At 32.4% G+C, this 20,443-nt stretch overlaps 1 protein-coding gene across 2 annotated transcripts; it reads right to left on the reverse strand.

The window, feature by feature from the left end:
• Positions 1-1,866: 1,866 nt before the first annotated feature.
• On the reverse strand, positions 1,867-16,782 carry LOC148622742 (neuropeptide FF receptor 2-like). Of its 2 annotated transcripts, none has more exons than XM_088572892.1 (2): positions 16,676-16,782; positions 1,867-3,375 (listed from the first exon to the last, which is right to left on the reverse strand). In XM_088572892.1, the coding sequence occupies exon 2, from the start codon at positions 3,335-3,337 to the stop codon at positions 2,267-2,269; it is 1,071 nt and encodes a 356-aa protein (XP_088429018.1). In that variant the 5' UTR covers positions 3,338-3,375; positions 16,676-16,782; the 3' UTR covers positions 1,867-2,266. The 2 variants fall into 2 exon arrangements, with proteins under 2 accessions (XP_088429018.1, XP_088429017.1); XM_088572891.1 differs by lacking the exon at positions 16,676-16,782 and adding an exon at positions 8,438-8,505.
• Between the last annotated feature and the right edge of the window lie 3,661 nt (positions 16,783-20,443).

Raw genomic sequence — 20,443 nt, forward strand, 5'->3', positions numbered from 1 at the left:
CAAAAATCGTGAGTGATAGTGGAACAAAATAATCTTTCGCCGACTTTGACAGATTAACAAATTTCACCGCACAACATATTTCTAATATGATTTTCTTGGCTAATCTGACGATTCATTTCTTTTTCCAGCAAAATTTGGGACAAATACATTAATACAAATTATCTTGTCAGATTTTAACAAATTTGGTTGCGATTAACAGGTCGGGCAAAAACATTTATAGTTGAGTTGAAAGATGTCTGGAAATGATCACGTGATTCACCAGGGAAAATCCCAATAAATCGAAAGTAGAAAAATCGCGTATTTTAAAACCTGTTTTATCAAACAAATCTCATAGAAAACGTATAATAGCAATTTTAGTAATTTCAAAACAGTTTTACTGTAGAATGCAACTTGAAAGATTTTTTTTATTTCACTTAAAACAGCCTTAGACGTCATGAGTTAATCGAAGTAATCGGAAACCTGTGTCTGCGAGACCCGCGGTTACTATATCCAATGAGAAACCTTCTTACAAAATCGTGATGAGAGAATTCATTTGCATATCCAAATGATTCTGTAAACTAATTTGCATACAAAATAGACTTTTGTAACAAAATTCAATTTTGTCTCACAAAATTTAATTTTGTAACACAAAATTGTCTTTTGTGAAAAATTCAATTTTGTCACACAAAATTGACTTTTGTGACACCAAATTGAAAATTTGTAGTATGTTATAAATTTTGTTCTCGAAGCTATCCTAAGATATGTCCCAAGTCACATCGTAAGACCAACTTTAGGATGGAGATAGGATCATCTTATGACAATGTTAGGTTGTGTCTCAGAGTGAGTGTATTTAAAATCCGAATGAAGTTAATGATTTCCGATTGTTACATGTATGTATTAGAAATAGAAACAGTAACAATTTTTTTTAATTAAGTGTTACTGAATCGTGAAACATTCAAGTCGAAGTTTAAAATCATGCACATTCCTTAAAAATATGTTTGAACCGACGCGTGTCAGTCATTCTGTAGTAATTTTTTCGATAAGATGATCCTAAGACACCTATTTACTAAGTTAGGATGAAAATTGCGACTCGTCTTAACTTATAATGGCTTTGAGAACACAACTTAGGACAGAGACGAATCTTAAGATAGTCTTAGGACACGTCTTATCCCTAAGATAGCTTCGAGAAACCCACCCCAGAATTCAATTTTGTTGAACAAAATTCACTTTTGTCTGTACAAAATTGAATTTTGAGTACAAAACCAGAAGAGTCCCATTTAGCGCCCCGTACAATGAAGTCGGCATCATATCTTGACCTACTCTATGAGATCGATGGAAGGACTTTTTGTATCATGCTTGATTTCTTACAACAAGAATACCGAAACAGGGTTATGGTGATACACGTTTCACAGTCGTCACCATAAACACATGGATCGTTATGATGTATCCGTCTGCACCGTTCCTATGTTATGTTTTTTCTGTCCTCTTTAGTATACCCCAGTTGTGACATATTATGAACTACTCGGTGGGTATTACAATAAAAACATAGGACGCTTATCTTACCGGTGCACCATGTCCATGCTCCCAGTTTTTAGTTTAGTCCGGGTTCTTCATTCACCATTTTTTGTCGGTGTTATCTTGGTTAATTGTTTGTGCCTATTTTCAATGTCTAGTAGCAATCTTTGGTTATATTCTTTTGAGTATCGTTGGAATCCTTGTTCCTTTGATTTCTCTTATTGAAAAATTTTCAGTTATAAGTTTGATTTTGCATAAAACAAAGTTAAATGTAGCTCTAAAACTCTGCTAAATACATCTTATAAGTATTCAAAACAATATTTTTTTGGGGAAATTAATGTTATGAAAATGAAATAACGAACAACAACTATAGAAAGATAACAATGAAACAATATAAAATACAACATCACGATATTATAGCACTAGCTCAAATAAGTCCAACAAATATATATAATCTCTTACTCAAAAGTTTTGTTCTTAAAAACTATTGAATTTGACTGTCACATGCACCTTGATTCACCGAATATGAATCTTATTAACATATTTCCAGTGTTCTTGAGTCAGTCATTTATATTAATCCATACACGATGTTCATTGTAAAATAAACATTTGTTCTCTTACATTCTCAATGAAATCCATTAGATTGAAGGGGAAAATTCCAACATCATAGGCACGCGTTCGGTGAAAAATAAGTATAAAAAATATGATTAAAGCCAGTGTGTACACTAGCGGAATATAAATACCCGTTTTATTTAAATATTATGTTCCAAGCTTAGTCGAACAATTCTGCAGGATCTCGACTTGATGAACTTCTGAAGTTCTTTTCAAAACTTGACAGATGGAGTGTGTCTGACTTAACACAAAATATCATTGATGACATGAAGAACCTGGCTCGCCGACGAAAACTTTTATACATGGCCGAGTATACAAATACGTTACAGAAACTATTACAATTGGCTAACCATAAAGTAGCGAAGCGAACGTCAGCCGGAATGTTACTGATATTAGCCATACTCATGATGATTACCTGAACTACATATGGTCCCCATGATATAAAATACACCAATGTAGCAATTGTCAATAGTTTCACTGCCCGCATTTCATTATATCCGGATTTATGTCCTATTCTCCATATTTCTACCATCTGTCTAGAGGTTATAACTTTTTTAGTTACTTTATAGTTAGTATAAATGATTATACACGCAGACGTTATAGGAATGTATAATGCAGTGATCACACAGAACCACTTGTACTCCCAAAAAAGTCCACATATCAACTCTTCCTTACTATACTTATAGTAAATAAAGTTTGATTTGGTCGGTAATGGAGCGAAGAAAGTTACAATGGCAAGCGCCCATAACACTGCAATCGTAGTAAAAACCTTTTTCGGAGTTAATAAGCATCGCGATTTCAGTGGACGTACAATGGCAAAGTATCTATCTATACTGATTAGAGATAAACTCCATATTGATATAGTTACAGAAGTACCATGAACTATACCGGCAATTTGACACCATACCTCTCCATAAGGCCATTCACCGGTAAAAGACGGAATTATGCATGGAAAACACGAAATTAATCCGACTAACAAATCACTCACACTCAAATTTAATATACAAATTCTTGTAATTCGAGGCAGTTGTACTGTTTTCTGAATCACAAATATGTTTATTATATTGCTGCAGACAATTAAGCTAGATATGATGATAATTAAACACGACTTGACATATCTTTTTGTGTCATCATTTTCTGATTTCTGCAATGGTAAACTTATATTCGTAGTTATCAAGACCGAGTTCATGCTCTGAGAGCAACCAAGCAAGTCGTCACAACCGTACGCCATTAACGGTCCGACTGTACTGTATATTACAGCTGTCAGATCTGAAATGTATAGAAATTATTCTTCAATACAGTATTGATTTAAACTAGCCAGTCAGCAGTTAGCACGAAAGCCAATGAAAATTGTCCAAATAACTCTCAACTGATTCTTGTTTCCTAAATAACTGTATATTATTGTATATTATAAAAAAATATACATATCATAAAATTCAAAAGGACTTGTATATACTTGCATTACTGGTTTAGCCATTTCCAGACTTAATAGCTATCACAGAACTTGATTTAATGCCCCGACAGTAAAATATGCTCCCTTTCCCTCGAGTAACTGTTGAAGACTTCCCGACTAAAGTTAAATTTTAAACCGATTAAGTAACATATCCTAATATGTTTTAATACGAAAAACAAAACATTGGTATGAACGTTTACATATCAAGACGGACTCGATTGCCAGTGATACATAAAAAATTGAATTAAAATTATTGTCATTTATGTATTTTCCACTTCAGTATCGTGCTGACGAAAAGAAAAGGAAAGAAAAACAAAAGCAAAAACAAAAACAAAAAACAAAAACAATAAACAAAACAAACAAAACAAAAAAAAAAACCCAAACAAACAAACAAACAAACAAACAAAATAAATCACAAACAAACAAATGCTGAAGCTGGCAAAAGTGTTCTTATACTTTGTTGTATTGATTAAACCAAAAGCAATCCTTAATGTAACATTTCTTAAAAAGAAACCGATTACAGTTGAACTGAAATTATCCAAACAGAATAACACTGTTGTCAAATATATTCTTATTACTAGATTACGCCGGTTTATTCAAAACAAATGAGTTCGATTTAAGTGTGTACAAACTGGTTCAACAGATACAAGAATCGTATTTAAACAATAACCACCGATCACTTTGCATAATACATCACATTGTTAAAGCGTACTTTTAACACAAAATTTAAAACTGGCATTACACACATATCAATAAAATCATATATTTCATTAGTATCACAATGATTTGAACGTTTTTGCACCGCTTCTCTTTCTCTTATTAACATTATCATCAATTCATATTCATCAAATTTACTAATCATGTAATTGTTTTGTATAGAAAATTTAATCTCTAATATCTTAAGCATCTTTAAACACGGTTAAACCTGAGCGCACCTGCGCGTAATGAATTTGGGTTTTAGCAAATCTTTAAATGGAATGACGAGATGATGCAATATTCGATCTTAGTGAGTGATAATGTACTGAAATAAAGTGACGAATAACATTAATACTTTAAGTTACTTTGTATTATAATAATAATTGCTTCGAGAGAAACAGGACAATATCAGAAGGCAACCGATTTTCAGTACTTTAGACTAGTTTCTGATGCGATAATAATGCTCAGTGGTCATTAACTATACAGGAAATGATTTAATCGGATGAAAATTGTGATGTGAATAAGAATGGGCAATTTATTTGATATTTTGAAACAACATTTACTGGTCAAAATCGGTTCGTTAGAATTAAAATGCATGTTATAGATAATTCATTCTTTTAGTATAATTTACGATAAAAATATTGATATATCTGTGTTCACACAATATTAGCAAATGAAATGCGGCATATGAATTTGCTCCATTTTAAAACAAATCTAGTAAAATCTTAAATTTGTCCCAAAATTGCCTCCTGCATGTACCGCATCATTTCTAAAGAAAACTTAAACCGCGGGAAACTATTTTTTTCGCGCAGATGGCTATGATTCGTCCGATAGACATAATTATTCTACTTATAGACGGGGGATATTCATAATATCACCAGTTTCAATGTTGTATTGCAGTGTCGGAAACAATGTACCACAATGAAAGCCGAAGGTTTAACACGGTAAAGCCTGGTTAAACTCATCGGTACCATTCCCTTTAATGCCTTAAGTTAATGAGTAGTTTATTTAATACAAGTACTCTTTATTAGATTTGAAATATGATTCAACTTTTTTTATTTCATAGCAATGATAATGCTTTTTTGAAGATCTTTGATTTTATTAAATAAGTTTACAACAAACCGTAAAATGTCTGCGTAGCGACAATACCAAGGTCACAACAAATTCTATCATGGTTGTTTATTGACAAAAAATATCAAGGTCACACCTAACTGTCACAGTATGATCAAGGTCACACCTAACTGTCACAGTATGATCAAGCAAACTGTTAGATGCATATGTCTATCTAAGGGGAAAACAAAGAAACAAAAACAATCAAAAATAAAAATACTAAACAAAACACCCCCTAAAAAAAAGAAAAAAAAAAGAAAAAAAAGAATAAACATAATGTACCCAACAAGGTCGCACTAAATAACTAAATTTTTCACATTAGGATTCTAATCCTGAATATGTCTAAAATTATACTTCAAGTCGTATAAACGATTATTTTTTGCCATAATGAAACAACTAGGTGTTCTGGAAGGTCATTTAAATAGAAGGGGCAACAAAAAACCTATAAAAATGGCTTTCTGAAAGCAGAGTCTATTCCACGAAGCATGCAGACTGGTGCAATACAAAAACAAAGAATCATTGAATTCTCACCTACCACCCAATTCCAAAAAAAAAGAGGAAAAAAGGTCTGGCATTGTCCGAACACGTGGGGAATTACTTTAAAACAGCCCGTAACTGCCCAAGGTCTTTCCCTAGCCTGCAGTCCTAGCATTTAAACGGCCGAACAACATCAAGAATTTGCTGGTATGGGCTGAACTGTTTTGCAAATATCTCTCTAATATATATTTTAAATTATTCCATTTAACTAAAACTGTGGATTTATTATCCTATTCCTCAGTTCAATTTATACCATATTCAGTTCTTTTCATCCAATAAGGGTAACAACAAAAATGAATTACCGAACACTGATCCGATCCATTATCAAGTCAAGGCCAAATCAAATCTGAGAAGCTAGTACCACAATGGTTCTGACTTGGTGCAGGCATTTTACAGCTTCAAATCTTCCTCTTCCATTTTGTCGTGAATATACCGGTGGTGATAAAATATATATAATTTGCATGCAAAACCAGAGTAGGACGCGTACAAGTTGGACTTCTTTAGTTTTTGGTTTATTTGATCATAAAGAAGATAAAAAAACCCAAAACAAAACAAAACAAAACAAAACAAAAAAAAAACAAACAAACAAACAAAACAAACAAAACAAATGAACAAACAAACAAATACAAAATTTGATCCTTGTGGAAATCTTACAGTTGTTTCCCCCTTTTAGTTTTCGTATCTTTACGAAATGTGATTTTGAATATGTAGTGTTAATCTTTTCTCAATCTTTACTCTACATCCGCTAACCTCTCTCTAAAATCCTGTAATACAATGAAGTCTGTGTGAACCGGAAATGAATATTCTGGATTGCAAGAATTAATGAAGGCTTCCAAGTGTATTGCAAACAACGATAATGATTTATTCGTTGTTTTATTAGAACTGTACAGTACAGTCATTGTTTTACTATATCACTCCCAAATACAATGACAAATAAAAAAAGAGAAAACAATATATATACAATAAAATAAAATAACGAAAACAAAACTAATTGACCATTTATGTTAAAAATAAGCCCATTGTGTTGATAATAACTGGAATGTTTAGTTCCTTTATTTGTAATATTACAGAACGACTTAGACGTTAAAACAGTTGAACCACAAAATTTTAGGCTTTTGTCCCAGTGGGCTACAGACACAGGCTTATACCGAAGAAGAATCCCAGAGTATTCTTTGCTGAAAAATTGATTTGTAAATGGGAGATGTTAAAGTAAAATTACCACCAAGTTGATAAGTAGTGAAATAAAGGGGTCAAGGTCTATGGATTTTAAATCTTGTGATTTTTACTGTATTTTACTTAAAACTAGAACTAAACAGTGAGACGTTTCTAAATGGCCATGTCTTACATTTTATCAGATTGCATGTGTATTCATCTCATCGGCCTTCAACTTTTTAATAGAGCTCACGGACCATCTAAAGGAGATACTTCGATTTTATAGGGTAATTAATATAAAGATGTACGGTAAGTGTAACATTAAGTTTGAAAATTTTACGTTTTTCATAATACATTATTAAAATGTATCTCCCAAATGAAAAAAAACAAGACTTACATATGGTAAGAAAATATGAAACGATTGGTGCATAGGGAATTATAACTTATGGAGTCATTTTTTTTCAGGGAACAAGCACAAACTTGGTTCCTACGATATTTCACTGTATTGTTGCATTCGATGTCTCAACCATTGTTTCAAGCAAATGTCGTAACACTAACTTTCCTGTTAGACATTATTAGTACCTGAACTTTTAACCACGCCAAATTTAACTTGATTTGTTTAACAATCCCATAACGAAATCGATGTCTTGTTTCTTTTCTCAAAATAAGACTTTTAGATGCAGGACATTTGTTTTTTTTTCTTTAAACTCGGCATTCAAGGGAGAAAAAAAGGGTCAATATATTAAATCGGACGCAGGAGTTTCCTTTTAACATGCGAGAGGATTACATGTTTTTCATGCAGATACCAAAATACAAGCAGCGAATATTATCATGGGAAGAGAATCAACCCACGAACAAAATATTTAGTATTTGTTCAGGATGCTAAAGAGTAATCAAGGGAACCAAGGTTATAGCGGTAATCAAAAGAATGTAATCCAGGGACAAAGACCAGACATGGAAAATAGACATACGCAACAAAGAACATAAAGTAACTAAAATCATACATACAAAGTAACAAAAGCAAATGAGCAACTCGGACTCCACTAAAAACTGGGAGCATGGACCAGGTGCACCGGTAGGGTAAGCGTCCTATAAATAAACATACAAATATGTATATGTTGTCTGCTATTTTGACAGCTTCTATGCATATGCTTTTGACACAACGACCTTTTCGCTTGTAAAAGACGAATCAAGCAGTCACGTTTCCTAGGACGCTGTCAGATCTATACGAACACATACATTAATATATCTTTCACATCTTGATTAATATTTTAACGCATTTAATTGTTTGCCATATGCGGCTAATAGATAATACACTACTTATAATTATTTTTCTCCTACATAAGAATATGATCGATATTATAATGAAGATAAGACGTTTACCCTAATAAGATGCGATTCCCGCCTTCAACTGTACTGTAGATGATCGACTAAAACCTTGTTTTCATGAGATTTTAACATTCTATTAGATATATATCCGGAAATTTCCGGATACAGGGAATGGTGTAAAATATTGGCTTTAACAACAGGAAGTTGAAATAAATCACTAAACACGATACATTATTCTTGGTTGATGTAGAAGGTTTAAAGTTTAGAAAGGCGGCAAAATCCCTAACCGCTTGGTTAGAAAGCTGAAGTTTTTTTCGTGTGACCGAAATATTGGGAAAAGAAACTTCATAGAATCTTCCATCTGACTATAGAGCAATGAGAATTATAAATCTGAACAAGACGCTATGTTAAAAGTAGGCTTATCACTGAAAAAGGAAAGGAAATTCATTCTTAAAGTTGACAGGAATTTAGCCCACAACAAACGTGGTCCTCTTTTCTAAAACGGCTTGATTTGCATACAAATTCTATCTAGCCTTTCGGAGGCAAACTCAATTAAATTCAATTGCAATAACCAGGAAAATATGTAGAAAAAAACTGTGTCATAGTTTTATAGAACAAGACTTGAACAATGTATACAACCTTTCACATATCATTTACAACATATGCTACAAACGCGATGGCAAATTATAAAAATGACAAGACTTGACCTAAAATTGAGTTTCCGACGGATGTTGACCGCTTACTTCGATGTACACTTAGTAACACTTGCCTATTTCTATTTCACACGACGAAGTGAACAACAAATGAAGAGACAAGTAGATGTAATTCACGACTTTATCTTGTTAAAATTAAATTTTATCTATAGATACAATTCTTGACTTTGTCACACAAAATTCCCTATAAAACAATAAGGTGTGTCATTAAAATAATAAATCTGGCTTCAACTATATTTCCTCAAGTTTGCAGACACGTATAAAAAAGAAAAATTGATTATATAAGGGCTTCTGTAGTCTAAAAATCTTATATTTACACAGTAGAAAACGAAGAGCAGAAATTCTGAGAAAAATCGACGAAACACGACTTCGTTAAAATTGAAACTTCATACAATTATCAAAATACGCATATGAACTCGTCTCATACGTATAGTGATATTTGTCTGTCTGTATGCAAACTGTTTGAATTCAATGTTTTGCATGTAGTTGTATGACAAAACGGTAGTTTTTTTTTCAAGCAGCCATACTAATTTTCTTCTTCCTAAATGTAGCAACTAAGTCTCAGGAAACGACCTGAATGTATGATTTTGTATGAGTAATCCCATAGCTTCTTGGGGTCTTGGGGTCTTGGGCGACCGCCTGTCGACAGCCTTTCTTCACTAAACCAATAGGTCTATGGCCTTGAAATGAACTAATAGAATCGGATATAAAGTAAACCAACAAGTCTATAGAAGGGATAAAGTCAAATAAAAGCATGACTTTTCACACGTTGTGCTACGTACAGAAAGTTGTTATCAGTACAATGCGGTATTCCGAATCTTACAAGGGAATTTTTGTATTTTTTTGTTTCGATTTTGCTCAGTTTCATTTTCACTGTCTTGTTAACCAACTCACTTCCTCAATATGATTGATAGGAACTCGGGGGTGGGGGCGTAAACAAACCAAATTCACTTTAGTAACATCTTTACTCTTGTCACCAGGTAAGTGAGTATACAATAATATTGGTTAATGAAGTGTTACAATAAAAAAAGATTTAAATAATTCAATTAATTATTTAGATATTAAAGAATAAATATAAAGATTTTAAATAAGGATACTGACCTTGAGCAGTCTTTAATTCACATACATATCAGTTTTACAAATATAGATAAATTTAAATTCTACTTTGTCGTGGTTCAAATTAATTCATATTTAAGAAAATACTTTTATCTTAAACAATGAAATAAATGGTTTAACAAAAATATTTATATTAAAATCATCTCAAAATAAATACGCACCTTTAACAGACCAAATTAACTTCAAGTAGAATTTAACTGTCGGGGATGCAGTGAAAAAAAATAATGATCTGTAACCATGGTCACAAGAATAGATTTTATAACAATGTACTGATTGTGAATAAAAGAATATTTTTTTTAATAATTAATCGGAATTCTATAAGTTACTCACTGTTTCAATCATCTCCATTTAACAGCTGCGTAGAAGTTTATTTGTTTCTTTTTTTTTCGAGGTTTATATTTTTATTAGCCTCAGGAAAAGTGACGTGATAAGTTGATATTCTACTTAATATTAGTGTTATTATTATTTTATCAAATTTCTTCAAACGAATGATGTGATGCACAACTTCAAATATCTATTATACAATGCGTATGAAAAGTGAAAAAAATTATTAAAGATGTTGCACCTCAGTCTTGAACTAGGGGTATTTAACCATACAGTAAAAGAAAGCATGGAGATAAGCAATGTACAGATATACGCAAGAACATCTACAATAAAGACAAGAACATTTACAATAAAGACAAGAACATCTACAATAAAGACAAGAACATTTTCAATAAAGACAAGAACATCTACAATAAAGACAAGAACATTTTCAATAAAGACAAGAACATCTACAATAAAGACAAGAACATCTACAATAAAGACAGGAACAGCTTCAATAAAGACAAGAACATCTAAAATAAAGACAGGAACATTTACAATAAAGACAAGAACAGCTTCAATAAAGACAAGAACATTTACAATAAAGACAAGAACATTTTCAATAAAGACAAGAACATCTACAATAAAGACAAGAACATCTACAATAAAGACAAGAACATTTTCAATAAAGACAGGAACATCTACAATAAAGACAGTAACAGCTTCAATAAAGACAAGAACATTTACAATAAAGACAAGAACATTTTCAATAAAGACAAGAACATCTGCAATAAAGACAAGAACATTTTCAATAACGACAGGAACAGCTTCAATAAAGACAAGAACATCTACAATAAAGACAAGAACATTTACAATAAAGACAAGAACATTTACAATAAAGACAAGAACAGGTTCAATAAAGACAAGAACATTTACAATAAAGACAAGAACATTTTCAATAACGACAGGAACAGCTTCAATAAAGACAAGAATATTTACAATAAAGACAAGAACAGCTTCAATAAAGACAAGAACATTTTCAATAAAGACAAGAACAGCTTCAATAAAGACAGGAACATCTACAATAAAGACAGTAACAGCTTCAATAAAGACAAGAACATTTACAATAAAGACAAGAACATTTTCAATAAAGACAAGAACATCTGCAATAAAGACAAGAACATTTTCAATAACGCAGGAACAGCTTCAATAAAGACAAGAACATTTTCAATAAAGACAAGAACATTTTCAATAAAGACAAGAACATTTACAATAAAGACAAGACCAGCTTCAATAAAGACAAGAACATTTTCAATGAAGACAAGAACAGCTTCAATAAAGACAAGAACATTTTCAATAAAGACAAGAACAGCTTCAATAAAGACAAGAACATTTTCAATGAAGACAAGAACAGCTTCAATAAAGACAAGAACATTTTCAATAAAGACAAGAACAGCTTCAATAAAGACAAGAACATTTACAATAAAGACAAGAACATTTACAATAAAGACAAGAACATTTACAATAAAGACAAGAACATTTACAATAAAGACAAGAACAGGTTCAATAAAGACAAGAACATTTACAATAAAGACAAGAACATTTTCAATAACGACAGGAACAGCTTCAATAAAGACAAGAATATTTACAATAAAGACAAGAACAGCTTCAATAAAGACAAGAACATTTTCAATAAAGACAAGAACAGCTTCAATAAAGACAGGAACATCTACAATAAAGACAGTAACAGCTTCAATAAAGACAAGAACATTTACAATAAAGACAAGAACATTTTCAATAAAGACAAGAACATCTGCAATAAAGACAAGAACATTTTCAATAACGCAGGAACAGCTTCAATAAAGACAAGAACATTTTCAATAAAGACAAGAACATTTTCAATAAAGACAAGAACATTTACAATAAAGACAAGACCAGCTTCAATAAAGACAAGAACATTTTCAATGAAGACAAGAACAGCTTCAATAAAGACAAGAACATTTTCAATAAAGACAAGAACAGCTTCAATAAAGACAAGAACATTTACAATAAAGACAAGAACATTTACAATAAAGACAAGAACAGCTTCAATAAAGACAAGAACATTTACAATAAAGACAAGAACAGCTTCAATAAAGACAAGAACATTTACAATAAAGACAAGAACAGCTTCAATAAAGACAGGAACATCTACAATAAAGACAGTAACAGCTTCAATAAAGACAAGAACATTTTCAATAAAGACAAGAACATCTGCAATAAAGACAAGAACATTTTCAATAACGACAGGAACAGCTTCAATAAAGACAAGAACATCTACAATAAAGACAAGAACATTTTCAATAAAGACAAGAACATTTACAATAAAGACAAGACCAGCTTCTATAAAGACAAGAACATTTTCAATGAAGACAAGAACAGCTTCAATAAAGACAAGAACATTTTCAATAAAGACAAGAACAGCTTCAATAAAGACAAGAACATTTACAATAAAGACAAGAACATTTACAATAAAGACAAGAACAGGTTCAATAAAGACAAGAACATTTACAATAAAGACAAGAACATTTTCAATAACGACAGGAACAGCTTCAATAAAGACAAGAATATTTACAATAAAGACAAGAATAGCTTCAATAAAGACAAGAACATTTTCAATAAAGACAAGAACAGCTTCAATAAAGACAAGAACATTTACAATAAAGACGAGAACATTTACAATAACGACAGGAACAGCTTCAATAAAGACGAGAACAGCTACAGATACAATATAGATATAGACAAGAACTGCTACAATAAAGACAAGAACATTTACAATAAAGACAAGAACATTTACAATAAAGAGATGATAAATGATTACACCGTAATCAGTTGTTTACGAACACGAACAATAGAATGAAGTTCTGAAATGTTCCCGTCTGTACGTGAGCATATGAATGTTCGATCTCGTTTTACCGACTAATTGCAATAGCAAAGTTTAGTAATACAGAAACATATACACTTTTACAGTTGTCTGTAATGTCTTGTCTTCCTGGTTTGGATGATAAAGAAAAGAACAACTGAGTAATTAATGTTTCGATTAAATGAGTGATGAAGTTATTCCATGTAAACTGTAACATGAAAGCCTTCAGATGTATCATCAGCAAGCATTGATGGGGACGTAACGTATAGGTTTTTAATGTATTTTGAGGACAAGTTGTCCTTGGTTCTTAAGATGGAAGAAAAAATATTAACAAAAGCAATAAGAGTCGAGCTGATTACTTGATTGCACGATCTTCGAAACAAGGGTCTTTACTACACTATACAGATAATTTTATTGAATTTTATCGTATTTAGTTAGCCCATGTGTCTGCGAAAAAACATATGTATTTAATCGCATTGCACTCCAGTAGCAGAAAATACATCATGTTTATATTTTGTAATGTAATCTTGTTCGTCATTTTACTAACATTGAATAAGTACTTTTATTCATGTCGTCGTAGTTACATCTTAAATATTACAAAAATATATTTTTATTATAAATTATCAAAATGAAAGCTACTACAGTATACAACAAAGTTGATAATCAAGTTATCACTCGGTCTCCGTAATATAGCAGGATCAAAAGTACTAACAAGGAGTAACCCATACATAAACAATGCAAGGAACACCAAGATAGGAATATCTGAATTGTCGGGTATTTTCAACAGTTTTGGAATGCCGGAGAACTATATCTGAATTGTCAGGTATTTTGTACATTTTTTGGATGTCAGAAAACCATATCTCAATTGTCAGATATTATGTACAATTTTTGGATGATAGAGTACTATATCTGAATTGTCAGGTATTGTGTGCAGTTTTGGGATGATACAGGACTATATCTGAATTATCAGGTATTGTGTGCAGTTTTGGGATAATACAGGACTATATCTGAATTATCAGGTATTGTGTGCAGTTTTGGGATAATACAGGACTATATCTGAATTATCAGGTATTGTGTGCAGTTTTTGGATACTAGAGAACTATATCTGAATTGTCAGGTATTTTGTACAGTTTTTTTGGGATGATAGAGGACTATGTCTGAATTGTAAGATATTTTATACAGTTTTTGGATGTCAGTGAACAATATTTGAATTGTCAGGTATTTTAACCAGTTTTGGATGCCACAGAACTATATCTGAATTGTCAGGTATTTTGTACAGTTTTTGAATGTCAGAGTTCTATATCTGAATTGTCAAGCATTGTGTGCAGTTTTTAGATGTCAGAGTTGTCAGGTATTTTGAACAGTTTCTGAATGTCAGAGTTCTATATCTGAATTGTCAGGTATTTTGTACATTTTTTGGATGTCAGAAATCCATATGTCAATTGTCAGATATTATGTACAATTTTTGGATGATCGAGTACTATATCTGAATTGTCAGGTATTGTGTGCAGTTTTTGGATACTAGAGAACTATTATATCTGAATTGTCAGGTATTTTGTTCAGTTTTTTTGGGATGATAGAGGACTATATCTGAATTGTAAGATATTTTGTACAGTTTTTGGATGTCAGTGAACAATATTTGAATTATCAGGTATTTTAACCAGTTTTGGATGCCACAGAACTATATCTGAATTGTCAGGTATTTTGTACAGTTTTTGGATGTCAGAGTTCTATATCTGAATTGTCAAGCATTGTGTGCAGTTTTTAGATGTCAGAGTTGTCAGGTATTTTGTACAGTTTTTGAATGTCAGAGTTCTATATCTGAATTGTCAGGTATTTTGTACAGTTTTTTTGGTGATGATAGAGAACTATATCTGAATTGTAAGGTATTTTGTGCAGTTTTTGGATGTCAGTGAATAGTTGGTACTTTCATTATATGCGACACTGCATGAAGGCAAAACAAAATTTTGTTATAATTGTAATTTACGAAAATTGTGTAAGTTGAAACGTTTGTGACTGTGATTTCGCCCAGCTAAATCTATATAGAAAATTTACGTTAAACAACAGCAATATTATTAGCCGCTTGAACGAAAGCGTCGGGGAAATCTAGTAATTTACTTTACTTCAAAGACTGAATAAATTGTAATTATTGTTAGACATAAAATAGTCTTAAAATAATCAATGTTTATTTCAACAAAGTATAACAGGACTGAAAAAAAATCTAAGGGTTTTTATAAGCTTATTATAGTCCTACCCATTGGTTTACAATTACGTTCTGAACAAGTCTCAGATGCTGTTTCGACATTAACTCCAGTTGATCTTTGAGATCGACGTTGGAGAACGATGCTTGGTCCCCCTTTTAAGAAATCTTTAAAATATCTTACAGTAAAACTGAATATACTTAATATATAGCCTTTGATGTTTTATAACGGTTTGGAGCAACTTATTTGAGAAACCATACAGCAATGTTTCCAGTTTATATATTTAGTTATCAAATATCAACATTGAATGATATATTATAATAAAATCAACAGATTTGTTCTATGAATTCTATGAAAAGTGCATTTAAAACGAATCAATTAATCCTAGTCGAGTTTCATTGGTTATTTGAGGGATATTGTTATTTCACGAAAGAGCAGAAATGGCAAAATTGACAAACGAGGGAACATGTTGATAAAACCAAGCCGAGTACATTAAAACACAAAAGGAAAAACGTCGAAATAACTCAGCTTGGAAACCAAAAAACACGAGGGAAAAGCGTAACGGTTAAAAAAACTATTGGAGAGGAAAATAAAAAATAAACAAAAACAAACAAATAAAAAACACGAAGGGGTAAACGTGGACAAACCCATCCGAAAACATCGAAAATACAAGAAAGAGTTAACAGTTAACAAAATTGACTCAGCCAGAGACATCAAATACACAGACGAAAAACAAATAGCACACCACAAATAGTTACGAAAAATGATTGAAGAAATCACCACTAGTATATACCATATCAGGAAAAAAATGGAATTACGTATACATTTTGTCCTCTGTGTACATGATTGTGAATAAGCTGGTGCGCTGAAAGGGGGGGGGGGGAGAGAGCGGCAACGTTATGTTAGTATGCCTTCACTAATTATTTTCACTATTTTTAATTTTCTGAAGAATTTTTTTTTTATATACATGTAATAATTTTGTTTTCACTGAACCATATAAGCATCTGTTATAATATAATTACCATATGGTTTAAATAGTAAATAATAGTTAGCTTACCTTTCAAAATTAAACAGCCGATATCTCTGATTCAGATAAAATATTCTCAAATAATAAAGTAACGAATCGAATATTCCAACATTTCCAAGAGTTCATTGATCATCCAAAGAGAATTTAATTGATTCGGGACATGACAATGAAGGAACATTGATACTTTCTAAATGATAAAAATATTGTTTTGAAAATTTCATTGGTTCAATCGACAGTACAATTGACCAATTATATACCGTTTTTTCCTCCTTTTGTGTACTAACTGATACCGCTGCAACTTGATTCAAGGAAAACATTCAATTATGGAATATCAGTTTGAAAAAACGAGGATCTGTACCAGACAAAAGATGAATCCGACCGGTTGTTAATACTTTGTATGACAATCAATAACCTTATATGTTACATTACAGTTTAGAATTATCTAGGATCTTGAATCATTGTATCAAGTAGAGAATTCAAATTAGTGCAATCTAATGAAAGTCAGTAAAATAGACTTCCAAATTCTTCCAGTGGAAATTGAGATATCACAATTTGGACCAGGGAGAATCTGGGACTGTGTTAACAAAAGCATTAGTGGCGTGATTTCGGGTCAAAATTTAGTTGGCGTGCGTTTTGTCACCGGTGACACGATGACACAATATAGTTTTTGCTCTATATTGCATTTAAAATGTTTCTTCATATTGTCGTATGGTTTATGAGGATCGACAATAATTTTATCATTTGTCCAAATGTGGTCCTTTTTTGTTGTTTAGCCTTTTCGGCGAAATTCATGAATATAAAGTTCGAAAACATCGGGATTGACATGAAATTGTGCGCATGCGCACTTGTTTAGCGGTGTGTCGTGGGTTATGGATCACCGTGGATTTTCTTGAATTTATTATAACTCTCGTCTCTTTATCTTATATTAAGTTATATGATTGAGCCAATATATATTTTAGATTTTGTTCACGTTATATAAATACTCCTTTATTCTGTTTTGAGAACAATTATTTGGGTCCATATATCTATTCTGTTTTGAGAACAATTATTTGGGTCTATATATCTACTGCACTGTAGTCCGATGATTTGCAACACTATGATTTCTTCGCCATTTATCGGTCCAAAGCCAAACATTCAGAACATTGTTTGCATTTTTTTTTGTAATGACTCTTTTTTGAAGTTATATTTTTATAGTGGCAAGATTGACCTCTGTTGACATGCATAGCTCTAGCCCAAGTCCGGATCTACATAAATGTCTAGACACACCACTTACACACCCGTGTTACGCTTCCCACCAATAGTAATCAATTTTCTATTTTAGCTTCAAAGTAAGTCTTTATATTTCTTTTTTTTTCTTCCTTACATTGTCTACACCCCACTACACCTGTGCAACGCCAATGGCGGAGTCAGGGGTGGGAGGAGGGGGTTGGTACCACCCATTTTCCTTGGTCTAAAAACAGGACGAGAAAAAACATGGCTTTTTGTTTTTTTTCTATATTTGCACTTTTTGTTTTTGATTTTGCAATTTTTGGTGGTTGTTTTTATGAAAAATTGTAATGCCGATTGTTTAAAAAGCCTTTAAAATAAATAAGTAAGTAAACAGTTTTAAGCCACTGCCAGTTCTCAAGTCTATAAGTTGATGGTTTCTTGTAGACGTGCCTTATGTGTGATTATGTATGATACGAGAGAAACGTACCCTCCCAATAAAGAAAAAAAATTTCCCAGTATGAATATTGGATGGTCTCACATGGATGTTTTTAACTTTTTTGTTTTTATACCCAATATTGATGACATAAACGGAACCAAGGTTTAATGTTCTATCGATACCAAGTATACGATCACTGTCCATTTTAAGAAAATTCTGCATGTCAGTTAACTGTTCGAAGGTGTAACAAATCGTTTTTTTTTACAGTCTTGAGAATAAACATCTTCTTTGACAAACTCGTCTTTATTCACTAGATCAAATATCTCTATGATTTCATCAGCTACATTCGTGGACGAGGATGTCTGCTTCGAATTAGTATCAGATTGCCGAATCCCAGATTAGCAGATTCCCAGATCGTACCTCATATAACTATATTATATGTTAATAAATATGTAATTTCATATTTGTCCTGTTATAGGTTTGAGGTCTGCCATATTGGTCGAGGCGGTCGTATTGGTCCCGAGGAATCCCCTTCCCGCTCTAACGTAAAAATATAGATTCTGATGGTCACCGTGTCGCCACTGTAATCAATAAAATGTTACCGAGACTGTTTGTCCTAATTGTCCCCGCTCAAATGCAAAGATTCTATACATATAATTCTGTTTTTCTCCGTGTCACCGCGTAACCGCTGTATTTTCATAAAATTTTATAAACTTTTTTTAAGACTTTGTCCCCGCTCCAATGTTAAGATTAAGCGTGTAACCACTGTATTTTTGTAAAATTTTATAGAGGCTCTATTTGTCCCCGCTGTCCCCGCTCCAGCGTAAAAATTCCATTTAGATTCTGTTTGTCACCGTGCCATCGCGTAACCGCTGTATTTTACAAATTTTTATAAATCTCTGTCACCGCTGTCCCCGCTCCAATGTTAAGATTCTATATAGATTCTGCTTGTCACCGTGTCGCCGCGTAACCGCTGGATTTTATGAAATTTTATGAAACTGTTTGTCACCACTGTCCCCGCTCTATATGGATTCTGTTTGTCACTGTGTCACCGCGTAACCGCTGTATTTTACCAAATTTTATGAAACTCTGTCCCCACTGTCCCCGCTCCAAAGTAAAGATTCTTCATAGATTCTGTTTGTCACCGCGTCACCGCGTAACCGCAGTATTTTATAAAATTTTATATAACTCTGTTTGTCCCACTGTCTCCGCTTCAATGTTAAGTCTATATAGATTCTGTTTGTCATCGCGTAACAGCTCTATTTTTGTAAATTTTGTAAAGGCTCTGTTTGTAACCGTTGTTGGTTACGCTCATCCCTTTATTGCTTTATATGCCACCAGTGACAAAATGCATGCCAACTAAATTCACACCCGAAATCAAGGCATATCTAGACAAAAGTGTCGCAGGACTAATTAGACATGGTTCAAGATAGTCTTACTTCCTAATCCCGTCATGTTGTCGAAAGTATCATAAGTTATATGTTATACGCTAATATGATTTTATGCACCGCCATTGACGAAGTCTCATTCGGTGAGGAAAATGTGTGAGAAGCTTGATACATTAATACACAGCCAATAATTTTCCAATTATCATTAAATGAATAAATAAATAGAAAATCGCATCCATCAACGTACTAAAGACAAAACAGTTTCAACACCTACGCAATCTTCTAATTCCGTGTCGACATTTTTCGTCACTTCGGTCAGAATATTTTTAGCCATTCACAATTCCAGTGGTCTTACTATGTATATATGTCGCTGACACTCCGACCCCCACGTAAGGTAGCATGCTGAAAATCGTGTACTAAGACCACCCTTAAAACAATCATGACTGCTGTCTACAAGTACCGTAGAACATTAAGTTGTTTCGATGACTGGGGACCTGCAGGTACCAATGTTAAATTATAACCCCCATAACCACCAATCAACAAACTTTTGAACTTTTACTTGCCTATACAATATTCATTTATCGGGCATGTAATGTTGAGACAAAAAAAGTACAACTCCTATTTTGTGTTGCCATCTTGCATCAGAAGGTTTTCAAAATACCTCAGAGTGATAATTATTTTATAACGAATGAAAAGTAAGTTACTGGCAAGACAACAGTGCAATTACAAAATAAAGCCAGAAAATCTGTAAGCAATGATCCCTTA

The sequence above is a fragment of the Perna viridis genome, chromosome 3, assembly GCF_037379345.1.
Source record: "Perna viridis isolate PV_CMFRI_1.1 ecotype Kerala chromosome 3, ASM3737934v1, whole genome shotgun sequence".
Lineage (NCBI taxonomy): Eukaryota > Metazoa > Mollusca > Bivalvia > Mytilida > Mytilidae > Perna > Perna viridis.